We start from the raw sequence: 21,262 nt of genomic DNA, 5'->3' as shown, positions 1-21,262 counted from the left end.
CGTTAAACACTTCACTGCTTCACTCCTGCAATACAAAACATCCCTCTAGCTAGGTTTGACTTAAAGTTTAGGAGTTTTCCTATGTGCGTAATATTCAGCAATTAAAGTCGAGACCCATCTGTCTTTGCATTCCAGCACAGAGAGAAAATACAGAAGAAAGGACGCACAAGGTGATTCTTGGCTGATCCCATCACCACTTAGTAGGGCCTGAGATGTGCCACAGAAATGATGGAGAAGTAGGGAGCCTTTCAAATTGTTGTAATCTTCATCAATCAGTATTCTCAATAGAGAGGAAATTAACGGGGAATAGAAATGAGGAGCATACTGCCCTTTGGGAAGTATGCAGGGCTTTCAGAAGACTGAATGAGAACGGCATGTGCGCGACTGGGCTGAAGAAAACAGGAAACAAAAGAAAACTAGAAACAAAAAAGTCAAATCAAACCAACATCCCATCTCCCCTCAGCTTTTTGCTGCTTGGCATCTACTTGCCCAAAAGCACATCTGCCTCACACCGCATATAAAGCAGTTCATATACTTTTGTGTGCAATAGGCTGGAGATCATTTCAGCAACTGTGAAGTCAAACAAGCAAAGTTATGGCAGCCTTAGAACAGATAAACCCTTCCTTGGTCTGCAAATGGAAAAAGCCACATTGTACACAGCAGCAATGACAGCAAATACTCAAGAAATTAAGTTATATTCTATCCTGCATAAGATTTCTTCCATCTGAGACTACTCTGACTGTTGTTTTCACACCAAGTTGCCATGGTACCTTAGCAGGTTTATTAAAATGATAACAATGATCAACCCATGTAGACAGAGGATTGTTTCACTTGCCACTTACTAACATGCCTCTTTGGGGTCAAAATGCAGCGCCTTCTACTTACTAATACTGTATTTGTGGCAGAAAGGGTAAGACACTGAAACTAAATATGACTCAAAGCAGGCAGGAGCTTCCTAGATGGATGTTGGCCCAAGACACAGGGATGAAACAGGCCTAGATTTTTCTGAAAACAGTTTTAAATAACCACAAACTGTTAGGGTATCAGTTTCTCTTCTCATCCAAACCCCCAAACATCTCTGGCAGCACAGTGACACAAAAGCAGGGGAGCTTACAGAGCTGGAATAATATTTTGTTGTAAACAGTGGACAAGGCACATTCTCATTTCCCCACAAATCTTTCTAAGCTCCCAGTTCTGATGGAAAATGGAATACTTCCACATTTTGAAGGTTTTCATATATTTGATACATTTCTCTTCCATCCCCCCATTTTCCTCCCCTTCCCTATCCCAAGGTAGTAAACAAGGGCAAAAGAGAAAATCCATCTTCTAACAGAGGTAGTGACTAAAAAGCCAGTTTCTATATGAGAAAGCATCCCTCAAAAACACAATCTGATTTTACTCAAACTTTTCTTACAATTTTGATCATTCAGTATTTCTCAAGAAACAAATATGCCTTTTCTAATAATAAAGCCCGTATTTTCTGGCCTGCTTTACAGAGGAACAGAGCAATGCAAAATCTGATGGAACTCAATCACACCGAGGTGCTCACTCCTTGATGGTACATGCGGCCTGGCCCCACCTCTGCTTGGCCGCAATAAAAAAAGAGACTTCTGTATCAGCCTCAATACAACATCAGCTCAGAAAAGGTTGCCAGTATTTATTTACAGCTACTTACTTAAAAGCCAAGCTGAGATCCCTTTCTAAAAGAAAAAGCATGTCCATTTATGTCAGTCTGTGTCATAGAATCATAGAATAGTTAGGGTTGGAAAGGACCTCAAGATCATCTAGTTCCAACCCCCCTGCCATGGGCAGGGACACCTCACACTAAACCATCCCACACAAGGCTTCATCCAACCTGGCCTTGAACACTGCCAGGGATGGAGCATTCACAACCTCCCTGGGCAACCCATTCCAGTGCCTCGCCACCCTAACGGGAAAGAATTTCCTCCTTATATCCAATCTAAACTTCCCCTGTTTAAGTTTTAACCCGTTACCCCTTGTCCTGTCACTACAGTCCCTGACGAAGAGTCCCTCCCCAGCATTCCTATGTCATGGCATACGATGTTGTTACAATAGTGAATATTCGGATTTTCACAAGTATTGAGTTAGTTTTGCTCTTGATGTCTTAGGAGAGCTGAGTTTTTGGAGGGAGTGCCCTTTTATGCCCTGGCATATTAACATTCTCAGTAAGCATCACAATATACATGGAAGTCTGTATGCAAACCACAACACACACCAGAAACCCTCCCCTGCTTACTCCGACTGGGATGTTGGGGTAGGAAGGAATGAGACGACATTTGGGATCTTTGCAAACTGCAGCATTGCAGTTAAAAACAGTCTAGTTGCTTTTCTGCATCTTCACTGATAAGGCAGGAGCTGATCTTCACTGATAAGGCAGGAGCTGCTAAATCATTATGCAGCACAGAATAACTAAAGCCAGTTTGTTTCCATAACAAGTTGATTCAGTTTAACAAATTTTAAAAGGAACTAGCCAGATTAGTGTCTGTTAAATGCATTTCTGCTGGAAAGTTAGGACAAGCTGCTGTTGAAGATGAGAAAACACGCTCCACGAAACACATTCATCAGGAAAAGTCTGTAAACAAGTCTCTCTTTCCATGTGCTTGTGGGGTTTCCATCTTCCTTGGGAGCCATGCGCACAACTTGCTGCCAGAGGCAGGTCTCAGACGAGATGGGCAATTGCTCTGTTCCATCACAGCAATAACTGGTCTCTTAAAGACACTCTGTCACCAGCACTAAACTACATTAAAGCCTGTGACAGTTGTTAACCATCTATGTAAGATCAACTGGTTGGCCTCTCCAGACACTCTGCTGAAGATCCCTTTGGCCATGTGTCTCGTTTTCAAGCCTGAACACCCTCATTGAATGTGCAAGTGCCATCAGCAGGCAGAGAAGCAAGACGCAGGGAAAGTGCTGCCTGATTTTAGAAGGTGTTTGTAAGCTGCAAAACAAGCTCTGATCCAAGCAAAAGTTTGGATATGCTTTCAGTATTCGTAACCTGTCCTTGAATGTGATGGATGGCTGTATAAAAATAAAGCACAAACTATCGCTATTCGAGATACTAGGAACAGAAAAATAACAGGAAGCTAATAATAGTTACTGTCAATTCAGTGCTGCTTTTTACTTACAGCTCTCGAAAGCACATGGTATTCCTCTACATCCGTGTGGCTCTCATATCACAAGGCTAACCAGGGACAAAACTAAACGCAGAAGAAACTTTAGAAGAACCCTCTCACCAAAGCTGACACCTCAAGGAAATAATCTGCAGATTTTGAAGACCTGAAGATTCCTGGAATCATTCCAGGAGCTAATTGCATTTCAGCAGCCTACCTGCAAATGGCAACAAAAGTATTTTCTTTTAATTAGTTGACTAAGTGAATTACATTTTAAATGAATGATCTTCACTACACTGCTGTTCACGTCTGCTGAAATTCCAAGGGAGAAAAATCCTTGCCTATAACATCTCCCAGTCTATCAGTTAGTCCCAGACAAGCCGGAGTATTACTGGTGAGGTGACTGGAAGAATCTGCCTCTTAACTGGCAATCAGTTTTTCCCTAGGCATTTGCATTACAGCAGAGTCATTCTTTTTAATTTGCAAGCTGAACACGGAAATGCAAGTTTCAGTGGGTATCAAGTGTTTCTTTTCACTTCTCAGTATCTCTGGCATGTTCGGAAAAGCACAGCTCCTCCTGTAGGTAGCAGGTGTTGTCATGGCAATTCAGTTTGTTTAGTTTTGCATTTTTTAGTTTAAATGTACTGTGTGTGCTTTGTTTGACATAAATACAAGATGACTCATATATAGAACCTGTTGCAGAAAACAACTATCTGAACTGATTGCTTCTGCTGCAAAAAATGAAAGTAAAGGATACTATTTAAAAGCCATAAACAGTGCAACAGAAAAATGCGGGAGGGATTGCCTGTTACCCTTTGCTGTAATAGAGACTAATGAGATTGGAAACGCCCTAGTCTCAGCTCTGCCAAACTCAGGCCATCAGAGCACAAGAGGATCGTGAGACTAGCTAAAATGAATACATTTATAGACATTTATAAGGAGTTTCATTTACATTCTGATGTTGCAGCATTTTATGTCTTTTTCCCCCCCCAGCTCTCAGGTACTGAGGTTATAGATTTCTTCCCAAAACTATGCCACACAAGTGACCACAAGACTCGGACCATGCCCCACTGAAGCTGCATGGGAAAGCAGGGGCCATGACCCTATTCTTTCTAGATGCATGCAGTGGTGCAGCCCACCACCTACCCAGGTCTGAGACAACCCATCGCATTCCCAACCAACAGCCTTTCCACCAAAGACCCAGCAGGGTATCCACCTGCAAGTGGAAGATTTTCCTGCACTGGGGATTCTAGTAAGATAAAGGCAAAATATTCTCCTGGTTGGGAAAAAGAAATGGACCAATCTAGCAGACAGGTGATAACAGTTCACTTAACTGGCATTTGGGAGAAGACGGAGGTGTATGAAAAAGGGGGGGAATCTGAGACAGAAGCAGGAAGATAGTCATTGCCATCTCAGAAGTCACAGACCTTGTTAATGCTCCTCTGTGACTGCACGCTGCAAAGACTCCTGGAAGTTTCAGTTCACTGAAAGGGTGAGAAGAGCTCCTTTATTAGGGAAAAGAGCCTCTCACTTGAATTAAGAGCTGAACTGGTGTCAGCTTAAGGCTCTCTTCATCCTCTACAAAGCCCTAAAACCAATGGTGTTTGATGAGCCTCCTCACAATAATGTCCTCCTAGGACAAATGTGGCTGCAGTTATAAGCAGGTGGTGGTATTTCAGGATATTGTCTTAAAACTGTGTATATTTGTGCTTCCCTTGGGGAACTGTCAGTCCAGTCATACCTTCCCACATGAGTTTGTTTTCCTGCTCTGTATATTGTCAGCCTAAACATTTTCTTTTCATAGCCTTAGAATTAAAATAACACTGTCTATCCAGCACATTCAGTGACAGTGGGGTAAGACTACACAAACAAGCAACAGACAGACATATTCAGATTTAACATCCAAGTGCAAGTATCAGCTAGGTAGAAAATACTTGTAACTGGGAAAAGTGCCTCTGTATTCCCTTTCATCAAAACTTTCGCATCTAGAGGAAAAGAGCTGCCAGTCAGTAGAGGATAGGAGTTGCAAAGACAAAGATATGAATAAACAGACAGCTACAGCTTGATAAATAGCAAGGTAACTCCTCTAGAAGGTGGGTTTGTGTGCACCAGGAGCACAGGGAGAAGGCAGACTATGTTGTCCTCTGTAGCTTCAGAGACTGAAGAGCTTTCATCTGATGAACAGTTTGCTCTGTGGCTAAGAATCTGAGAAATATCAAGTTCTTGAAGAGTAAAGACTTTCAAAGAGCCTGTGAATTTCCACTGAAACCCAAGCCTGCTTTCAGAGCCTGAATGCTGGAAAACCTGGGATTGATCTTGTACTGTTTTCCCTCCACAGGCCCATGTGTGCTGTGGGTGAGAGCATGCCTTGTGATCAAAAGCAGTCCTCAGCTCATCACCACTAGCAGCATCTCCCCAGAAGCCACTCAGTCAAAACCCCCAGCCACAGGTGACAATTGCTTCAGAAGAGGCTCACCGAGGTGGCAGGGGGTGGAGGGTCCTCTGGACAGCTGCTGAGACACTGGTGGCTGATCCTCAGGAAACTGAAACCCAGACCCCATAAACCTGCTGTGATAACATTCCTGGAAGCGGTCCATTGTACCCCAGAGCATTACGGGAGCCAAAGGGATGGCCTGGGCACGCTGCTTTGCCTCAGAGGCTGGCCATGGTCTATCCCTCCTGTCTGAAAGTGCTTTGAAAGGCAAAATGCATTGTCTATAGGAGGCAACAGCCTCTGCTTTGGCTGCAACCCCTCCACTTTTGGCAGAGGAGGCTTGTTTTGTAACCGGCGCTTGTAGCAAGTGCCATGACCCATTAAAATGCCTGTCACGCTGAGTTCCAGAGCAGCACCACCTACCTGGGTTTCTTCATGAAACCAGGAAAACTTAACTGAGAGGGATGCTGAAATCTTTCACGTGGTTCTGGGAAAGCAGGTTTGGGAACTTTAGGATGGCCTTTGCTTTGTAGCACCATCTTCCAGATAGGCTTCCCTCCAGCCCCCTTGGAATAAAGAATATATCTTACACTTAACATAGGGGCTATCTGGCCCCTGGGTGGGCATGACATTAGTTCTTACTGATACATGCTGTTCTCCCTTTTGTCTAGAAGCGAGCCCTGAATGTTTGGTCCCTGCAGATTAGAATCATAGAATGGTTTGGGTTGGAAAGGACCTTAAGCTCATCTAGTTCCAACTCCCCTGTCATGAGCAGGGACACCTCACACTAGACCAGGCTGCCCAAGGCTCTGTCCAGCCTGGACTTGAACATCCAGGGATGGAGCATTTGCCACTTTACACAGGGCTGAAGTTAAGTAGCTTTAGGCATATGATAGAAAGCACTGACAAAACAGGCAGAACTTTTCCACTCAGGAAGCCTGTGCAAGTCTAGCTACTAATTAAGAACTGATCTGTCACAGGGGTCTGTTTCAATGCCAGTTCCTAGCTTAAAGTAAATGAAAAACCTCTATCAGAGTAGTTGTTGCACTTCTGTTGCCTTGTCAGAACTGGCTGGCACGCACACCCAGCTCTCCAACAGAGGTCTGCTGTGTGCCTCTCAGTAACTCATTCCCTTCGCAGTTGCAACTGGGATGATTAAATGCACTGCTCAGGAAATAGTCACAAATCTATCTGAAAAGGAGCATTTGCCAGTTTTTATGTATAAACATTTCTTCAGCTTCATACAGCACTGAGTTCTCATTTACTTTATTGAAACAGCAAAATAATACAGAAAACCAGCTTACAGAGAGAGCAGTTCAACCATAGGACAATATTATCTCAAGGCAGTCTTAGTAGAAATGCATTAACTATTTAATGCAACACCACAATTTAGCCTGCGTCATGCCCAGCGTCATAGCTAACGGAGGTCACAAGGCAAATACCAGCAGAAATTCATAAAACTTGACTCACAAAAATATAGTTTTAAAAAAAATAAAACACAACTATACTTTCTTAGTTTGAAATTACTGGCAGGATTAAGACATGCTGTACAATGGCCTTTTCCCTTGTATCACCAGGGTGTTAGTAATACAATCTGTTTATCTGGAGGCCTCCTACTTCTTTCCCTTCAAGAACAGTGTAAGAAGGAAACATTGTGCAAAACATCTGAAGCATGACAGCCCACCACTCAACGCCCTGCTAACAACTCAAGCTACACTTCAGTACACTGTTTACCTAAAGCTGGGTAGCTCTCCAAACCTTTCTAATTGCGTTCTTCCTCAGCTTTCATCTAATAGGAGCAAGAATGTTTTATCAGAGTGTTGGGGTTGTTTTTTCTACTGCAACAGCTTACCCACAGCAGATTTTGAGATGGCAAGTCACAATGACTGGAAATACACGTTATTTCAGGTAGGTCATTGGAGAAGGTACATCCTTTCTGCAGTGTAGAATAGCCTGTATGGACAGGTTTTAATGGCAGGGCTTATATATAGCAAGATTCCCAACACCAATTTCTGCCTACACTGAGAACTGGAATGATGGACAGATTTCATCTTCTCAGATCACTCTTGCCAAGCAACAGGCTGAAGGACATGGAAATGTGGCTTTCATTCATGTCACTAAGTTTTAAGTTATTTGGGAATATCACTTGTAAGTTTAAGAACAGTAATTTAGTGAACATACTGAACTTGTTAAAGACTTTCAGCTTATTTCATTTTCCAATGGTTAAATGAATCTTTAATGTATATGTTTATATGTCCAAGATTGAGGATGTTGCACAGAACACACAGCCATGTTCTAAGGCCAGACTAGGCCACACCAAAGGTCTGCCAAGACCAGGATCCTCTCTCCAGCAGTGACCAAAAATTAATGGCAAGCAAAACATATAAGAACATGATAATTTTTTCCAGTCTCTAGTTATCATGATATCCCCGAGTTGGATGTGGTTTCTGCATATTTAGTAGCCTGGATTTCTTTTTTTAACTTGGCAAATCTCTCTTCAAGCCTGCATAAACTTTCAGCACACCCACAGGATCCTGCAGGAAGGAGCTCCCCAGCTCAACTACCTGTTGCAAGCCACCTCCTTGGCTTGCTTTGAATGTCTCCTCTTAAATTCATTTGATAAACCTTTATATGGTCCCCACCTCCACACAACCATGGGTGCACAGATCTCTCTCTTACACTACAAGAATCATAAGGGCTGGAAAAATCTGACCTCAAATACTTTTTCAAACCCATAACTTACACCTGCCCCTAACCTTAGCTCCAATAACCGTTGCCAGCCTCGGGACAAACCATGCCTGTATAGCTCACTGGCTGACATAGAAATCTTGTGAGAGTTAACAACACTCTTTTTGGCTCCTCCTATGTCAGCCAAGACCAAAATCCAGATCTAAGTTTATACATTTCACAAATACTGCCACACATTTCCAAACTACTGTTTTTCTGTTTTATTCCACTTGTTGTCATCAGCCTTCTTCCTAGCCCCACAGAGTTGGCCGAGTCTTACAATAGCTTTTAACTCTGTTGAAAACCATAACATTTACCCTGGCAAGACATGCAGAATGACCACATTTCCAGCTTAGTACAAATAGAAACAACTGCGTGCAAATAGAAACTCCCATTTGTGCCCTGCAGGATCTTCAAAGAGTTACAAAACGACTCGCCTGCTGCCCGAGCACTAACCCTTGTTTCAGCCATAGCTAAAGTGTTAGCAACCAACCCCCTTAAGATCACCACCCAACACACTGGCCTTTCTTTTAGCTTCATGGGGCTTCCTCCTTCTGGTGTTGACACCAAACTTAGCTCTTCCATTCCCTTCCTCCCAATTTAACCCAAGTTGCAAATAACATCCTGGCTTTAAATTCAGTGCTGTGACAAAATTACTGCCTCCAAAATCTCATTAAAAGCTTCCCACACCAGCTCTTCAGATGCTGCTGCTGTAGGTGTCTGCAGCTGAGGAACATACATTGCTTAGCAGCTTCTCTGAGGCTGGACCATAACTACAAACACTCCCATCTGACCAGAGATCCAGCAGCTGGGTAAGCAACCACACAGACCAGCACTTATTTGGGTGTTGAATATCCTCAAACATTGATGTCACAGACCCTAACCTAATGTCACCTCTAACACTAGGGCCAGAAAGTCATATTGCCTCCAGATATACCCTCAAGCAATTTACTCAGCTAACACTGCTTCTTATTTCCACAGGGTGGAAATACGAGGCGTTAAAACTGATCTTGTCTCTTCAGCCTCCCTCTTCCTTGCACCTAAGCTGAACACCAGGCCTGCCTGGCCTTCCCACTGGCTAGATAGACAGATCTTCCTGGAAACCAGGCCTACACCACTCAGACTTGCTGTCTCCGTCTGACATCCCAGTCCTGCACTCATGATGACTGGCACTGTGTCATTTCTGCAGCCACGGCTTCAGCTCTGACCACGATCAGATGAAGTCTCAGGTGAGAGTTACAGTTTGAGTCTGAAAGAGGAGGTGAGGAAGGAAGAGGTTTGCTAAGATAAGGGTTGTGGTCAGTGTGTGCATCACAGGCTGTCCGTCCAGACGCAGTCACCGGCTCTGTCTACCTTGCAGGACTGACCACTCTCCCATCCACCAAAAGTTTGCCACCCCACCTGTCCAAAAACTTGTCCTAGGTTGTCATCCATATTGACTAACTAGCCTTCCCACAGCTCCATGAGACTGGCAAGATACAACCATAAAAGAACAGCTCTCATCTCCAATTTCCTGTCTGTAGGTGGTTCCACATATCTAGCATGAAGAGTACTGCCAGCAGCACAGCTGGGCCTGTAGCTAGCTCTGAGGCAGTCAGTGGGTCAGTGACCATTTCAGAATGAAGGCTTAGGGTCTCGTTCAGGAAAGGCACTGCTGAGCAAGCCTAACGTACTGGCAGGTGGATCCTGCAGGCTTACAGTGGTACATGGGATCAGGATAACCAAGTTTTGACCTCTTTGAGGTTGTTTGGCTGCAAATTCAGGGTAGTGGTCAGCTTAAGATTTAAGTTCAGAGAAATATGAATTGCAGAGAAGAATTTACAGATATATTTTGCAGGTACTTCACATCTAAGATGAAGTTTCATGCCAGGAGACTAGGGTTAAGGCCAGCAGAAGCTCAGAACCAAGTTTCCTTCTAGATAATACAGTGAGCAGACTGTGAGGACAGGGACTACCTCAAAAGCTGAGGAACAAGACCCATGGCAGGGAAGGTGGCAGGTACAGAACTGCAGGAACACACTGTCAGGGCCATGATGAGCACTACCTAGTCCCACACCTGACACCCCATTTCAGCTCAGCCCTGCCTTCTGTATGCACATCAGACCTGTGCTGTAGGTAGCTTGTGCCTGTGGGGTCCACCCTGGAGACACATTCTTGCTTGTCCTCACTACTGCCTCTTGCCCTTTCTCCTGCATGAACTTTGGGCAATGTTCCAGCTTTGCCAGTCCCACCTCCTGACTGCTGACAAGGATTCAGCAACAGACTTCTCAGGTTCTGCTGTGAAGACCTGTGTCTCAACATCAGCTATGGGAGGCTGGTGCTAGATCAGCAGCAGTGGAACTGACCAGCTAAATTTAACCCTGCATACTAGAAAGACACATAATGGTTGCCATCTGGGCTTGCTGAAACCATGTCTGGGTGGAAGATACAGGCTTCTGGGTAAATTGGCTAAAGTAAGGATTAAGATCAAGCTCAGCAGAAGAGCTGGGATAACTACAGGGGTTTAGAATCCCAGCAGAACAATAATACTGGGGTTTACTGCAAGGGTTTCCTTAATCAAGTTTGGAGCAGGTAGGTGTTGATGGATGGCAGGTGAAGCCAGGTCTGCTTCTCAAACCAGGAAGGGCCTTAGCCAGCAGCACTCTCACTTGAGTTTCATAAGGCTGTTAATGAAATCCACAGTGCTGATGGTAAAAATAGACACTGTTTCATAGCCCAGGAATGACTTAGCTTTGGGGTTTAAAAAACCCTCCCCTGTCATTACGATGTGAAGAACAAACACGCAAAAGTTGTTTGCAGCTCAGCACATGTAACTGGAATCAGGCCATGATCATTTATGACCTGATGACCCCCATCTCAGCATAAACATATTAAAAAGGGACAGCAGCAAATCCTTCAGTTGTGCCGCACAGAGTCTGGTAGTAATGACTACACCACAAATGCTGCGAACAGATTAGAGCTTTCCAAATCAGACAATGTGCTTCCTAGAGGCCTTTTCAGCCTTGATGGTAATAGGAGCTGTTGTCACATTATCTTAAAGGTCTTCCGAATGAGATCCAGTCCAATTCTGCAGCAGATGTTCAATAAGGATTGCTTGATCTTAACCGGCATCTCAGTTCCAATTCCATGAGCTGGCAAGGCCAGAAAGTGACACAGAGGAAGACTCTTCCCATTTTCATTTGAGACATAAGGAAATCCCTCCAGAAGCTGCAAAGTGTCTTTCCCCAGTTAAGAAGCTAACCAGAGCAAGCAGTTATGCACATGGCCCTGTCTTAAGAGGAAATTAACTTCCTAGCACCTTCTTGGAGCACTGGTCGGGTTAGGTCTGGAGGGAAGAACTAAGTCGCAGCTTCCACTGCCCTGTTGGTCTGGCCCGGCCCAGCAGAGCCAAGGAATGTGGAATCAGCCCCCCTAATTGCACACTGGGTCCCAGGCAAGGAAAACAAAACATGTTTTTACCAAATTTAAGCATCTGTCTTTCAAAAAAAGCAGTTATAAAATAAAAAAAAAAAAATAATCTGTTAACACAAATTTCAGGTTCATTGGTTTTAATTAATCCACAGCAGCCCATTTTATGCTTAGCCAGAGCTCTGCAATACTCTGCACCACTCTGCATTCCACCTTCACTGATCAGCCACCTATACTCCACTAACAGGCATGGTCATCCCCTTTTTATACAAACTTCCACTGAAGATGAAACTCTGAATACTTGCATCCAATGCCTCGGAAGCAGCCAGTTTAAGGTTTACAATTATGTTTCAGTCTCATAAATTAGGCTTTAGGTTTGGGATTAGGCTTTAGACACTGGACTTCCTGGTCCTATGCTCAGGGAATTAAACTATATTCTTTGGGCTTTGGATAAAAATAAACCCACATCTGTAATGTAATCTAAAGGACCTGGAGCATGCTTCAGGGTTCAAATAATGCTGGTTACTTTCTATTCTAGGCAGAGCAATAAGGAAAAGTAATTAAGACAACAAAACGAGTCTTCTCATTTGCCATCTGTAAAACATTTTAGTGCAGGAGAAAAAATAACATCAAGACTTCACTTTTGAAAACTTTTGTTTGATTAGTGGCATTGTACCTCGTCAGGAAATACGGTGAGAAGGAAGCTGGATTGTCCTGCTCTGAAAACATCGGCATGGAACCTCCCATTATCCAGAGGCGGAAGTACAACACGAGAATCACCTTCGAAGAAGAGCATCCCAGTTAGCAGTGAGCTACTAAGAAGAACTAAGGCCTCCAGCAAGTATTTTGTTGTGCTAGATCTTCATGTTCTCTGCCTATAAGTGAGTCAGCTCAGCGGTTTAGGCTAAATTCAATTTTGCCACCTTATGTAGGGTGACAAATGTGTCAACCCTCAGCACAGAGAGCACAATACGTTGTTGCGTGTCCCCCTTTCATGTGTGCATTACTGACAGCAGCTGACATATCTCAGCTACCCACGACAAAGGCAGCATTTTGAAGGACAAATCTATCACCCTGCTGTGGCTCAGACTGCAGTTTTGCTATTGACCTCTACCTAAATACAGAGGAGGAAAACATGGCTGATGTCTTAAAAGCTATTATCATTCACTCATGCTGGCATAGGTGTAAGGACAAGCTCATCAGAGTTTCTCATGCTGTGTAATCCTAATCCCTGGAAGGACTTCAGCAGGCTGGCACTCCTCCAGCTTTCTGGGAACCACTTGTCAAGGAACAAGCAAGGGGATCTGGCTCCTAGAGCAACACAGGGAGTCGCACATCCAGCACACCCCCATGGAGGTACTGCTTTTCTCCCCTGCAACGTGTCAAGTCGTGCTTGGAGCATGCCAAGCAGCAGCTATTTGCAGGCAGAGGTTTTATTGTGACTTTTACCAAGAACTGCTCTGAAACTAATGACATGCCACTGAAAAGTCAGCCCAGCACCACAGAGTTCCCCTGTATTTAGGGCAGGAAATACCTGCACATTATTACATGGCTGTAAGGGCAACCAGTATAAATTGAAAGAAAGTCTGAACTGGAAGCACAGCAATATTCTTGTGTCTGCCTAGCTGAAGTTTCCTAGACTGTTTTGCAAGGCTAACTTTGTATTAATAGCTACCATCTAAGCTTTCAGAGTCTTTTGGGATACCACCACACAACATTCCTTCATATGCAGAAATACACGGTCAAGCCCATTCATACTTACATAGCTTATCACCAAAACAGCTCTCTTCAGAAAAGGCCGAGCGGTATACAAGAAATTCTGGTTGTTATTTGCAGTCAGGTAGCTGAAACATAAGGAAACAAGTATTTGTTGAAACAACAACTCATTTTTCAAACTGGAGAAAAAGCTGTTTGTGTTAACACATTGTGATAAACTACCTTCATCTAATGATGCAGTAACAGTGACATCAATCTTACTCTTCAAAGCCCTTTCCTCATGATTCAAGTAAAATATTGAGACCACTTCAAATAACAGATACTATAACACATTGTAGTTTCCCATCAAACTCTGGGTTTGGTTTGTAGGTTTTTAAAATCATAATTCATAGAATCATAGAATTAACTCCACAGTCCTCAGAAAACCTCCATGTGTGTTTCACTAAGATTGCTGTCTTCAGACCCCCAGAAGATTACACTGAGATACATTTTTAAAAGGTTACGCAAAGAGAACAATTAGATTTCAGGCCATTATTAAAATGCAAAAACTCCTTTTCCCCAGCTCTCTGCTCAGTCTCTAGAGATGGGAATAACTGTCTAGCAGATCTGAACTTATTTTAAGTGGGTTTTTTTAAGTGTACCCAGCACACTTAAGTTTCAACACAACTCTGCTGACAAGGTGTTACGATAATTAAACTGCACAGAGACAAACACACAGGTGGCTTATTGTTGCAGGAGTGTTCATAAAAAATCCTTCCTGTTTCTCAATGAGTAAAATTAAATTGTGTCTGGAGCCAAAACTACATATTTATTTTAATATAGAGTAGAAGCACTTGCCAGACTCTATGGCGCTTTCTTAATATAACAAATTATGCTGTACCTATTAATTAAATGATAATTCCATCTCTACTGAACCTTACAGAGGCTTTGTCATTGCAATAAGGTGATGAAACACAAAAAGAAACACAAGAGAGACAACCGGAATAATTTAAGCATATAGGAGCTAGAAAACTATTGAAAAAAAAATACAGTTTTAAGAAGTTATAAATATCAAGTAAACAAATAAATTCAGAAGGAAAACATTTGTGACTTCCTCTGTGTAAAATACAATCAGTACCAGGATACTCTATTTAAATCATTTACAAAACCTGTAGCATGAATCACACCACCTGCAAGCAAGTTACTTTTCCAAGCATGAAATCATCATACATTTCTCCTGTGAACATCTAGCACATAAAACACATTTCCTCTCCAAATTCCTCAAGACAGTCTATCATCTGATTGCTTCAAAATCATCTGATTGACCCTTCGAGTCTTCAAAAAAACCCACGAGATTTGGCAGCGTTAGGAAGTGCTGCAGAGTCTTTAATACCTGGCTTTTTGTTCAAATTTTCTGTGGGAGGAAGTCTGGAAGCCTGGTCACCATGGCACACTGCAGACAAAAGCACCAGGGGCAAAGCCAGCAAGAAACAGGTGACATTTAACAAGAAAAAGGAAGTACAATCTGGGTGCTCTCCACAAAACAACTGCTCTTCAGAAGAGTGCCCAACTGTTGTACCTAAAACTTAGGGACCACACCACACACTGCAAAGCAAGCCAGAGGACTTTCAGTCTTTAGTGCCTACCTATTTACAACAAATGTTGACATTTAAGCTCGGAATCTGACTTAAATGTCAGAGTAGTCTTCAAGGGCTCAACTCCACAAAGCGCAAAGTTTTTGAGCTCCCACTGATTTTAATCAGGCTCCAGCAAGTACAAGTGAGATGAAACTAAGCCTTAAGCTTTCTCTCTCCATTAAAGGTCAGGTTGGCCTTCAAGTGTTCACCATGGCCCTGCTCCAAAGCCCACCGAAGCCAAAGGGAAAGACTGTCAGTGACTTTAATAGCATTTGGATCAAACCCCGGTCTTTTGTTTCCTACTGAAGCCTTCTATAAAACTCAATCCCCTCACGATTTGCAGTGGGAACAGAAGTGTTGGGTTGCATTTTGTTTATACTTTTATGGGTGGAGGGAGGAAAGCCCTCTATTAATCACGCTGCCTCACTCTTTTCAAGAACCCATTTTCACTTGCTCGTAGTTTTAACTAACTGCAACACATTGAGCAGAAATTTTCCATTACAAATATTTGCTTTAGGTGGAATTATTCTGGGAAAAGATAAGCCAGAACAGTTTAGCTTTTTCTCCAAGACTTAAATTAAAGACAGAGGAGCACTTTTAATAGGTGTCAAGAAGCCTGCCAATTTCACCCTTGAGAAACTGCATCACCTCATACCAGTGACCCAGAACTCGTGAGGTGCCCATCATCCCCAGGCCACGTGTTTGCCACCCTCCAGAAAAGCCAGCTGTGATCAGGCAAGCAGCAAGCTGAGGGAGCAGCACAGACAGGGAGGTAGGGACACGCAGACCTTGCTGCTTGGCAGGGATCTGGCTTTTAGCAGATCAAGTCTGCATCAAAGATGTTCCAGCTGGAACGACTGCTGGGGACAACATGCTGTTTGTTGTAGTACCCCATCAGTAAGAAGAGGAGACTTTGTTTTAGTCTGCTGAGGCTCAGCAAAGTGTGTTTGTGCTTCAGTGACTTACAAACACTGATCTAGGTTGGGAGACCAGCACAGAGGAGCCCTCATTACCATCCCAAGCCTGGCCTGAGGAGAAAATTGAAGCCAAAAAATGATTTGTAAATGGAAGGCCGTAGTTGCTTTTTCATCATGGGCAGTACGGTGCAAGAATACTTATGCTTTAAACAACTTCATTTTGATTTTTTGTCTATCTATCTGTGAGTAACTAAAATGCCACCCACATCTCACACCTTCCTTGCAGCAAGCATAACACCATGCAAGCTACCAAGCACAGTTTCAAGGCATGAGTTTATCCGTAAGTCAAAGTTAATTTGAAGTGCTACATGAATTGCAGGGCAGCTCTGGCCACTGCAGAGGAGGCCTTCTGAAAACATTTCAGAAACTCTTAACAGGCCTCTCACAGTTTATGTTGTGGAGCAATAACATAGCCAGGAAAAAAAAAACAAACCCCTGCACCGACACCAATTGCAAATCTCCACCCTGTGCTACAGAGCAGATGGGCTGCAAGCAAGAAGAAATCAGAATGAAAGCAATGGGTAACTGGGAATCGGTGAAGCAAGAGAGTTCAGAGAGCTCCGATTTTCCTGATCGTTTCCCCAAATGCTTCTGCTACTTTACAGCTTGTTAAGAAATGCTGGGGGGTTTCCCATGATAGTTCAGTTAAGAAGCAAAACTTTCCCATTTTGAGAAAGCTGCTGTCCTGAAGTCTATCTAGAAACCACAAAGGATAGCGTGGTCCATTGCTTGGTAATCCAGCGGTCTGCCCAGCAGATGAACCTGTGTGGTTGGTATAAACATACCTGTTATGCTCAATGCATCAAAGCTTTACAAGAACAGTGTGGTTTTCCAAAGTACCCTACTGAGGCTACTACTTGTTTCAGAGAAGGCAATTATTAAAACATCTCGTGTCCGGTGCTGCTGAAGGACAACAGACAGATTATATATTAAAATCAAATGAACTGCAAATGGGACCTGGATGAGGAAGTTTGCTAAACATCAGTGACACGCAGCATTTAAAAATGCACTTGCATTTACATGTAAAATCGCAGCTTGCAAATACATAGAATCATAGAAGCAACTAGGTTGGAGAAAACCTTGGAGATCATCAAGTCCAACCATTACCCCAGGACTGCCAAAGCCACCACTAAACCATGTCACTGAGGGCCTCATCTACACGGGTTCTGAACACTTCCAGGGATGGTGATGCCACCATTGCACTGGGCAGCAGGTTCCAATGCCTGAGCACCCTGTTGGTGAAGAAATCCTTCCTAATATCCGATCTAAACCTCCCATGGTGCAGCTTGAGGCCATTACCTCTTGTCCTATCACTGTTACTTAGGAGAAGAGACCATCTAAAGTTACACTGAACTTTTCTCAGACAACTTTCAGATCAGCCAACGCTCTTTGTCTTTAGCTGGGAGACTCAAAGCAATTACGAGTTTAACTGCTTTATACCTGCTTTAAAAAGCTGCTTGTATAAAGTCATTTGCAGGTCAGATTTCCACACATTTGCCAACTACATTAGGCTGCCAAACATCCCACTGTTCATGGGAACCACTCCCTATCACCTGTTCCACCCCAACTAGTGTAATGTGGCTGTCCATGCCAAAATACACACACATATTCAATCCCACGAGAGTGGGATATACGTAGGAAAACTCTATTGATGGTAGCTCCATGCAGCAAAATGCTACCTCCAGAGTAGGTGAATATTTCAAGGTGGGAGTGTCCCAGATTTTCATAATGATATAATAAAATTAGAGGAGGAAATCCAGATCATCAGGTCTGCTAAATGAGTGTGAAAAGAGCCCACTTGGGTAGAGGTCCCACCTCTGCATAGTGCCAGCTTTCCCACAAAGCCAACCAGCATGTAATTGCCTACTTGCTATCTTTTAAAAGCCTTTCAGGAGTATTCCCTGAAGCAATCAGAATGACAAAACCCAGTGAATCCAAGAAATGCTTAATAATGCTGGGATTTGTTTTGCACAGTTCGAGTGGAGGCCAAGATAGATATTTGGCAGCTCCAGCTTCCTGAAAAGCATGGCTCATCCTGAAATCTATTACATCATCAGGGCACTCAGAGGTTTTATAATTGAAGACAGCAGGGTAGGTGGCCCAGTAAAACTCAATACTACACAGTTTTCAGGAACGTAAACTTTGCTGGTACCAGATGGACTCTGTGTTAATCAAAACAAACTTCTCTAAGAAGCAGGCAGCTTTTTCAATGTGCCTGTACTACTGGAGGCATCTAGAGTTTACAGAAAGGAGTGGGGCAGCTCACTGAGCTGCTGTTCATTGCCATGGCTCTGTGACTACTGGCAACACATTTATCCCACGCTGCAGCCGACTCAGCTTTGGTATGAAACGTCAACTTGCTCTTGCGTTCTCTTTGAAGGCTTTCTCAAGGGAAGCAAATATCCAGCACGGAGACATCTAAAAGACCAAGTTAAGTATGCAGTAGAACAAGCTTCGGTATTTCAAGAGCCTGTTTTCGCTAGGCCCCTCCACTGAAAGATCATTGCTCCCATTTATATTCTTTTCAACAAATAGATGCAACTGCCAGAAACTGACAAGAGTTTTGAACTAGCACATTCAAAACCTTAATACTAAAGGAAGACATTAGAAGGATTAGCATAAAAGCAAGGCTGCTAACTTGCTCTTAATTATTGATAATGGTAAGACACCTCTAATCAAGATATTTTTAAACTTAGAAGAGGCTATTTTAAGTGAACATCAAAGCTTTAGGTCATTGGTAGACGTACACTTAATTCCAAACCAGTTTGCCACACTCCCCTCATGAGAATGTGCAAGTTTTACAGGAGCCATATTTTGTTTATAGACACCACCTTACCATTTCTACTTAAAGATGACTTCCTTATAATCTGTCTAGCCAGCTATATCTTATATCAGAGAAGTATCTTTTCAACATAGCTTGGCTTATATTACTCCTTGAGGACAACCATTGAAGGGCAGGGAGAAAACAGGAATGAAAATTGATCATGAAATAAAAACAAAATTGAGCAAAATGAAAGGAAAACCAATATAGTCCAGACACGTCTGGATTTTTAACTTGCTTAAAATACTTGTTAATGCAGGGAAATAAAATACCAGTCACAGCTACAGGTTTTATAAGGGAGAAGAAAGCCCTCCTGCTTCTCTCTTTGCGAGTAGTCTTGACATTTCCTGCAACATATATGTAGCATCCTTACTCCTTATCTCCCCAGAGAGCCTTAAACCCCAGCCACAACTACCCATGCAGATGCAGATGTATAAACACACACCAAACAGAAGCAGTTTTACAGACTCTTTAGGGAGCCACAGAGAGATTTAATGAAAGTCACAACTGTTTTATTTGCACTGATAACGTCACATATTCTTCATGTACATTTTCAGTTGTAACCACATTTGGAGGTCTTGCTGCTACTGGACTTTTGGGGAAAGCAAAGCAGGGCATAAATGCATTGGCATGTACAGCAGAGAAGACAATTCCACTCATGGCTTTTCAATATTCTTTTAGGCAATACATATCTCATTCTGTATGGGATGAAAGTAGAGGACAAAAACTAGAAGGAACAAGGAAAGGAGGAGAAAGAGGCACAGGAAGGGATCAGGAATAAAACAAGAAAAAAAGGAAAATCACAAAATGCACTTAACGGATCAAAGATGTGACCAAGAAGATGAAAAAGGGCTTCCCTTCATACCAGACATTCCACCGACGTGACGAGGAGACAAAGTGGAGCAGGGCTAACAGGAAAAATAAGACCTCATCAAAGCACAGCCACTTTCCACCAGATTTCAGGAAACCAAAGCACCATGCCTGCAATTTAAAGCTTCCATCGATTTTAGCCATTTTATTTCCTCTGCATCACACACACCTGAGGCACTGAAATCAACCATTACGCTTGTTATTTCTTGTCCTAGCCCAGTTAAGGGCTGGTAGAGCAGTATTTCAAGTAACTGCATTATAAGCAGCACTGATAGCAGCTTTGGCTGCTCCAGACATTTAACTACAAACCCCTATTTTCAGCTGCTTACTCTTGTGACAAGCTGTATTCATTCAGGCTGAAAGTTTTCCCTAACAGGAGCTTGTTGTCAAGCTAAAATTGTTTTCTTCCTTGAAAGTATCAGTTAAAACAGTTAGGCTGTTCCTGAAAAAAAACAACTGGAGAGATTTGCCCGTATCGTGGTCGTGAGACCACTTTACTGGGAAAGCTCCAGTAGCTCCATACTCTGGAGTAGGGATTTGAATTTAGTAGAGGGACTGCAGAGATTCTCCTGTTGTTGCTTTCAGTGACAACTGACTGCTTCTGGGCACCTGACAAGCCAGTGCAAAAAAAGTTCCATTGGCAATGCTCACTGGAGAGATGTATCAATTCCCCAGGGTCTCTAGCCCTACCCAGCCCCTTCTAGCAGGCGCCTGCAGGAATAGCATCAGACCTTCCTTGCATTGCTCCTGCAAAGCCACCGAGGAGATACTCTCTCCTGCAGTCCAGCCTAGAGGAGACCATTTGCTTGAACTGCAGAAGGCTGAAAATTTGTGTCTGAAGAGGCCCTGTGATATGTGTTACAAGGAATAGAGGGGATAAAGGAGAAAGGAAGGTGGGCGCAAAGAGGAAAGGTATGGGAACAAAGAGGAACCAGGAAGGATAGAGAGGAAGAGAAAGCTGGAGATACATGGAGATATTCAGACCTCTTCTGCTGTCAGAGATCCAGCAGCAGTATCCAAGAAATCTGCTGCCACTGGAGCTCCATTCATTTGCATCCCCAGTGAGCACTCAGGAGCTGGGCTGCAGCACTGGAGGCAGGAAAGAGCCCGCCTTCCCCGGAGCGGCAATGCTTAGGAAAGCAGCTGTGCTTTTCAGTGAACCAATCTAGCGTGAGCAGATGGACCTAAAAGCACAGGGGATAGCCAGGACTCCTGCAGACTGACTGCTGCCTCTGTGTATTTGCACAGAGAACAGCTGGCAGCTCTCAAATACAGCCTTCCCCAAAGCACAGCACAGCATCCAGGGGCCACACTCACCCTCCAAGGCCAGGTTTGGTAAAGGGGCTGCTTGCAGACCCACCACGTGCAGGCAGGGAGCGTGGGGTCTGCAAGGTATCTAAAACATACTCCTCCCTAATCACTAGCTTGCCAGCATTCATGTGAAGAGGGGAGGAGGTTATCCTCCAGTCATGCACAAGGCTCTGTTATTGTGAGTGGAAATTATTGAGGTGTCCCTGGGAATCAAGCATTCTAGTAAAAATTTACAAACAGCCATAAAGGGT

The 21,262-nt window shown here is 43.4% G+C and overlaps 1 protein-coding gene across 1 annotated transcript in view; it reads right to left on the bottom strand.

The window, feature by feature from the left end:
* The window catches only part of TMTC1 (transmembrane O-mannosyltransferase targeting cadherins 1), a 149,392-nt gene that overhangs the window by 76,154 nt on the left and 51,976 nt on the right, over positions 1-21,262 (bottom strand). The window contains exons 6-7 of the mRNA XM_065682077.1: positions 13,463-13,544; positions 12,377-12,480 (exon numbers count right to left, since the gene is read on the bottom strand). Coding sequence (XP_065538149.1) covers positions 12,377-12,480; positions 13,463-13,544 — 186 coding nt within the window. The remainder of the gene's footprint in view (positions 1-12,376; positions 12,481-13,462; positions 13,545-21,262) is intronic.

Source organism: Lathamus discolor, chromosome 1 (genome assembly GCF_037157495.1).
Source record: "Lathamus discolor isolate bLatDis1 chromosome 1, bLatDis1.hap1, whole genome shotgun sequence".
NCBI classification, from domain to species: Eukaryota; Metazoa; Chordata; class Aves; order Psittaciformes; family Psittacidae; genus Lathamus; species Lathamus discolor.
Note: the sequence above shows the minus strand (reverse complement) of the source record. Positions and strands in the feature narration are given on the sequence as shown.